Below are 6,885 nucleotides of genomic sequence, written 5' to 3'. Positions count from 1 at the left end.
TTTTCAGGTTTTATTTTAAAAAATCAGGTCATAAATAAACATACATACGGGGAAGAGTTAATTTGTCGTCGTAAGTTTGTCGGTTTAGGAAACGTGAATAGTAGTAATGAGTCTTATATTTTTGTACATTGTAGTATGAATACATTTAAAGATCAGACATACAGATCATAAGGAACATTCTTTTTTTACTTAACTCAAGTGACAGACCTTAGCTTAGTAGTAAAATACACAATGATAATATATTATGAACGTTTCTTTAGGTTTCGCATAGAGAACTTACATTTTAAAGTTAATCACACCTTGTTCCTATAGGGGTAGGCCAGAGAACGAATAGTTTCTGAGTTTTAAACTGCGTTATTTGCGTTCTGTTTCTAATTTAATTCAGTAATCGTATATACGTAATTATCATAAAAAAATCGTGATACGGACATAAAGGATTTTCACTATTCTGGAATCGCTAATGAGTTGAACAAGGTTAATTCGGTGTTGTCTATAAATGGATTCACTGCATTACATTTGCATTTGGCATAATCGTTTAAGCTATGAACGATGTATTATAAGTTAGTAGTTTTGTTTGAAATATTTATAAGTGTGTTAGCTCAAGAGTCTGTTGTTATATACGATGCATATTATGGTAAACCTGTGACGGAGAAACGTGGCATTTATTTAGCCGGTATTGTAAATGGAACTGGGTAAGCGATATTGCTATTAAACTGTCCTTTTTAAAATTAGAGCATCTCTGAAGAGACTCTCACCTGCTGATCTGGGAGGTCAATCACTTTTCAGGCACCACGATTATTAATCTCGTATTTTGTCCACGCTTTTAGTGAAATTGCCTCATATCTAATTAAATTATTATTTGACCAACCTTTCAGAAATCAGGTTAAATAACTTCAAGTAATGTGTTACACAAAAACTTTTGCAACGAGATATCGTGTAAAACAAAGATACATTTTTTTACAGCTTATGTACAGTTCCCGTAGCAGCATGTCGCCACGAGGAGGGTAGGCGTGTAGATGGAACCTGCACAAACCCGCACTATCCGTCGCGAGGAGCTAGATTATCTCCTCTCCCGAGGCTTTTGCCGCCGGACTTTGGTCTTGGTAAGTACTAAATCATAGAGATACAAGTGGACTTAGCTGAAGCAAAAGTGGTGATATTTGTTGAACTGACAATAACTGTTAGGGTAGAATAAATGTGTACTAAAATGGATTATCAAGACCACGGCTTGTCAAACGTAGTCAGATGAAGTGACGAGGTAAACTAATTAGCTGGTAGCGGTTTCAAATAAAAAGTTCAAATTCATGCTGTGAGACTTGAGGCGTTGCTGTTAGTGTGGCTATAAATTAATGAATAAATAAATAATTAAATTTATTAATTCATCAATCCGATAACCTGAGGGTGATGAGTAAGTATTCTATAAGGAACTTTCAAGAATGAGAGAGGAGCTGTCCGACGAAAAACTGTCGGAAAATTACTTCGACGCGCTAGACCAGTGTGGGTTGGGCATTTTGCATTTATGTAAAAACTGCTTTGCGCAAGATTTCCTCACAATGTTTTCACTCGCATAACTAAACGTAAGGAAACGTCTGTATTAACTTCCCTTTTTTATTCAACAGGTAGTTCGCTACGGCCAGCTACAGATGGCAGCGAGCTACCTTCAGCCCGATTTATCCGTACAACGTTGCTTGGCGATGGCTTCTTCAGAGATAACCATTTTTCAACCCTGGCTACACACTTCCAAGTATCCTCAGCTGTTGACAATGTTGATCTTGTTTATCTTCGTGAGTAGTAATTAATATTTTTCAGATTTCTTTTGATATAGGATTGTTCGGTTATAAAACGAGACCATTATTTTTTCTTTTTGTTCTTGCACACTTGATAGCACCTGAAGATTATTTAGCTTTTTATAAAGATCCTGATTTGTTCCCAGTTCGCTACATGCCAGTCGGTGACTGCTGCCTCGGTAACATACCCAACGGAGTGAACCCATGGTGCATCCCCATCCCTGTTCCTGGAGATGATCCTTACCTTCGAACAAGTGGAATTCGGTGCTTGAACCTGACAAGAGTTGAAACTTATCAGGATTTTGGATGTCTACCCCGAAATATACCTGCTGAAAGAGTAAGTTTGAAGAAACAATTTGGTACTCAAAAACTAAAAAATATAAAAGGAGAACTTTCCTCAAGGTACAATATATTTACCCCCTGTTAAATATAATAATTAAAGCCGATTTGCAGTATTCTAGAACCACTCCGCTACTAGATCTATCAACAGTTTACGGCAACACAGAACTCAGAAGTAGGGAAGTCAGAGCTAACAAAGGAGGACTCTTGGCTTTCATGATGGAAGGAAACCGGGAGGTACCGGCTGGAAACGGTATCTTATGTCTTGGCAACCGACCGCCAGAAACCAGCTGTTATAACTATGGTAATTATCATTTATTTAGTTTAGTTTTCCACAACATGTAGCGTTCTAAAACGACGATGTAAATAGTGTAAAGAAGTCTTAACTACAGCATAGAAGCCACGAAAACAGAAAATTTAACACAGTCGGTAACAGTCGTCATACTAGAAGTACACACGTATTGATTTAACTTAAAGTCTTACCTTTTTTATATTTATATATTGGCTATGTTTCAAGCTCTCTCAATAATGGCGTCCTTTCTGGCCTACCTAGGTGATAACTATGGAAGCAATCTTCTCCCAGGAACATATCTAACCGCAATGTGGTTCTTCAGAGAGCATAACAGACTAGCACGTCATCTAGCTGAGTTGAATCCGTGCTGGGACGACGAGAAACTGTTCCAGACTGCTAGACAGATCAACATAGCGGAGTATCAGCACATATACTACTATGAACTAATGGCAGAGTTCTTGGGTGAGATAGTTGATTTATTGTCACTTAGTATTCTGGATTTTAATGACTAACTCAATTGGATCCTGTCTATAAGTAAGGGTATGACATTATAGCAATCCAAGTTTAGTTTCATCGTAACGACTGTGTAGAGCTGGCACAACAAAATTCTTTTCAAACAAAAAAAAAATTGCTCAAAAAAAATACAAGTGTATGTGTTGTGTTGGGATGAAACTACTAAGGTTGACAAACCGGATCTTTAGTTATGTTTAGTGTAATTATGATCTAAATCCCCATAGGTCGCGAAAGAGCTATTGCCGAAGGTATCATATACGAGAACGCAGATTACGTGAATGACTTCGACCCTCGCTACGAGCCTGGTGTCTTCCGTGAGTTTATAGTCGGTACCCGATGGTTCCATACCTACCAAGAAGGTTCTTTAGAGTAAGTTACTAAACTATCAATATTTGTTTTCTTTAAGTAAAAGCCATACGTCCATGAAGTACAAGCTCAAAAATGGTATAATGGTATTAAAGAAATATTTTCTGTTTCAAGTCTTTACAGAAACGGTACCTTTAGGGGTAGTAGACGAGCTACCGAAGCTGTTAGTAGGAGCGGGATCTTGCCCATCAATAACACTGAAGCTGATCTCACACAAGGAGCTTACATACAACCTTCTGCTAAGTTCGACTACGTTATTGACCCTGAGGTAAATTTTATCTTAGTTTTAAACCTAAACTGTTAGTATAGTGGAAAATAAATAGTGAAAATTAAATTGTCATTAAAACTATTTGGCGATTAAAAAGAGTGGCCAGGAGTTTCTTGCCAGCTCTTCTCATTGGCCCTACCTTCCGAACTGGCGGTAAATTCACTCTCTGTATCATTGACTATCAGAAGTGTCAGCATTTGACCTATATGAATAAATGATTTAATTTTGATTTTGAACTGCAGATTATCTAAATTTCAATATTAAGCACGTTGAATGAATTAATTATTTTATGGCAAATAAACGTAAACATGAATCAGGAAGTCATATAGTTACTCCTGCTCCTGAGGCGCTCGGTCGATAATTGATCGTTTAATGAACAATAACAGTCATCAAGCCAAGTCAGCCTTCGGACGGCCTGAACAACTTTGACACAAGGTTGACCACTAACCAAACACGACAAACAAACTCCTGCTGTATTTTATGTTGCAGCTGTCACAACGTTACGCGGGCTACCAGCTGAGGGCTGCGGATCTTCCTGCTACAGACTTCATGAGGGGTCGTGACGCGGGCTTTCCGCCTTACAACGAGTATCGCAAAGTTTGTGGGCTCAAGCCCGCGAAGCACTGGGAGGACTTCTATGATACCATTAACAAAGATGTAAGTTAATACAAATGTTTTATAGCAATTATTTGACAGTATTCAAACAGATCACATCGTAGATAGATAGATGGAGTCGTAGATAAATCAAAACTTGTAGGAAGAAAAGCAATGGCCATGACCAACATGTAGCCTACAAGCATTAAGAATTCCTTAGCAAAGGATTATCAATGCAGGGGACGTATTCGAGAGCAAGTCCCTAAGGGTGAGCATGTTAAATGGGTAAAAAAACTAGTGTAGAAATAGTGTCCTAAGATATTTTTTGATTCAGAGCTATAAAACAAATATTCCTGTTCAAAATAGACCTAATAAGAATTTAATTTACAGAAAGTAGAAAAGCTGCGTCGAATCTACGACGAAGTCGACGAGGTTGAGTTAATGGTGGCCATATACGTAGAAAAGTTCTTGCCGGGTTCGTACATGGGCCCCACTTTGTACTGCATCATTACCAAGAATCTACTGCTATGGAGGAGATCTGATAAGTTCTTCTTTGAACACGGATATTTCCCGGCTGCTTTGACAATTCGTAAGTAATTCCTTTCCAGCGTCACAGATATAAAGTCACATTTCTTTATACAAAAACATGTATTTGTGTCTGAAGTGTTACAGTTTTAAGTGGGTCAAAGAAATATATAATTTACTTTATGCACATTTTAGCAGTAGATAGTTTTGATAAACATTTGAATGTAGTCCTAACAAAAAACAGATGTTTTATCATTTGAATTGTATTAATTTTGGTTGTATTACAGCCCAGCTGAGGGAAATAAGGAAAGCAAGCATATCACGTATTATTTGCGACAATGGTGATCAGGTCCACTGGATACAACCAAACGGCTTCTTTAGAATCAGTGAATGGTAAGATTCGTATTTTCGTTGGTGTCAAATGAGTACCTTATAAAAAGTTACAATTACAACATTATATAAAAAAAAATACATAGCTTGAGAGCATTTCAAGTTCAAGTTTAATATGCTAGTTACCTGTTCAAGTTTTGCTAAATCGATTATTGCCAGTTTTTTCCTAAACAAAACTAGAAAGTAGTATCATTAATAAATAGTAATATTTACCTGTATAATAATGTCAAATAACTGTATCTTCCAGGAATGAACCAGTACCCTGTCATATGCTACCTGTAGTAAACCTCTACAAATGGACCGATCACTGGTGTCCTGATAAAGACAAGCCAGAACAAAAAGAAACTGAATACAACATAAACATAATAGCGGAGAAGACGTCAAGTTAAATTCGAAAAATATCACGCTACCTTCTTTAATGCTAATCATGCTTTGTAATTTAATATGCAATAAACTTTCGATACTTACGTGTTTTGTTGAATAATTTTATTTTAAAACATAGGAATTATTTTTAACTCTTATTTCATTTACAGTGGTGTAGTAAGTATAGTATGAAACAAAATTAATTAATTATGAAATTTAATTCATGAATTAATGTATGAAACAAAATTATTTTTTACTCATAGTGCACTGCAGTGCACTGTAGCACTGATGTAGAGGCCCTTAATGGTGAAACCTTATCAAACTTTATTACTTTATCATTCCACATCTTATGCGTTCATCTTGCAATTTAATCTGAGCTTGTTAATATTAATTTGTTAAAACCTATTTTGTTGATTAAGTTGTGGTATAACATTTTCCCTGTAAATACCAATATTCTAACAGTCAGATATATAATAAACATATAAATATTGATATTTTATAAAAAAATACAAATAACATACGCGATATTACCGAACCCTATACAATTTGGTTTGTAATAAAGAATACTACTTAGATTCAAAACATCGTTAAGTTCACTCAACTCCTAAGCTGTAGTGAGTTGAACGATCTGTTGTGACTTTTTATACTTGCCCTCTCACAAACGAGTAAATAATTAAACCGATACACAGTAAAGAAAGGGCAAGTAATAACGGTGTCTGTTCATTGATACGGGTCATTGGTTCGACTCTCACAAATCACAGTTCACACACGTCTTACAAATAATAAAGCTGTAGATTTTTTTGTTTATTTCTACTTAATAACCTTTGGATATACCAATTAGTTGAATAAAAAATGATTAAGGTCTATAACCATAATGTATGATATGATCTTCAGAAATGTATCTAAGCGCAGCTAATCATTTTAAACACAATTTGTAATTGTGAGTCGCGGGATTTTTTAAGCACCCGCACAGTTAAAAGTTTTCTAAAAGAGTTTTAATCAATGTGTAAACTTTAAAACTCGCAATGGGAAAATACTTGTCGCATAGAATTTTACTCGCCCGAGCTAACACGTGAAATAAAAATTGAGTACGACTCAATAAAGAAAACTGTATCTAAGGTAGAAATTTTAGTTAGTAAAAAGAGAATAAGAGTATTTTCAAAAGTTATATAAACGTCAAGTGAATCTCAGTCCAGCCACAATATAGGCAAGCTATTAGGTGTACACACATGATTGATGATGCGAGCCCTCTCCATATAATGCCGAGGGAAATTGTGGTGCACGCTGCAGGCGCCCCGGATAAATTATATTAGTAGTACACAAGACACGCGCGAGAATAATGGTTTTAGCGTGTACTTAGTTTAAAATGTGATTAAGCTATGTCATACTTTTTAGCCAGAGTAAACGATAAGCCAGGTTATAGTCCACCACGATGTCAACGACTCGTT

General features: G+C 36.1%; 1 protein-coding gene across 1 annotated transcript; it reads left to right on the top strand.

Moving 5' to 3' along the window:
* The first annotated feature begins 511 nt into the window (after window positions 1-511).
* Window positions 512-5,545, top strand: LOC142977561 (peroxidase-like). Its single transcript, XM_076121519.1, has 12 exons — window positions 512-692; window positions 964-1,103; window positions 1,620-1,784; window positions 1,934-2,124; window positions 2,241-2,430; window positions 2,680-2,880; window positions 3,156-3,300; window positions 3,412-3,565; window positions 4,055-4,222; window positions 4,550-4,748; window positions 4,972-5,077; window positions 5,322-5,545. The coding sequence occupies exons 1-12, from the start codon at window positions 550-552 to the stop codon at window positions 5,461-5,463; spliced, it is 1,944 nt and encodes a 647-aa protein (XP_075977634.1). The 5' UTR covers window positions 512-549; the 3' UTR covers window positions 5,464-5,545.
* The last annotated feature ends 1,340 nt before the right edge of the window (window positions 5,546-6,885 follow it).

Source organism: Anticarsia gemmatalis, chromosome 1 (genome assembly GCF_050436995.1).
Source record: "Anticarsia gemmatalis isolate Benzon Research Colony breed Stoneville strain chromosome 1, ilAntGemm2 primary, whole genome shotgun sequence".
Classification (NCBI taxonomy): Eukaryota; Metazoa; Arthropoda; class Insecta; order Lepidoptera; family Erebidae; genus Anticarsia; species Anticarsia gemmatalis.
The sequence above is the reverse complement of the archived record's forward strand: the minus strand, read 5'-3'. Positions and strand labels throughout refer to the sequence as shown.

Bases quoted from the DNA above. Each gene is read 5' to 3' on its own strand.
- LOC142977561 (XM_076121519.1), top strand. From the start codon at position 550: ATGTATTATAAGTTAGTAGTTTTGTTTGAAATATTTATAAGTGTGTTA. The intron at 2,431-2,679 runs GTAATTATCATT...TGGCCTACCTAG, and splicing joins AACCAGCTGTTATAACTATG to GTGATAACTATGGAAGCAAT. The intron at 3,301-3,411 runs GTAAGTTACTAA...TTCTGTTTCAAG, and splicing joins TACCAAGAAGGTTCTTTAGA to TCTTTACAGAAACGGTACCT.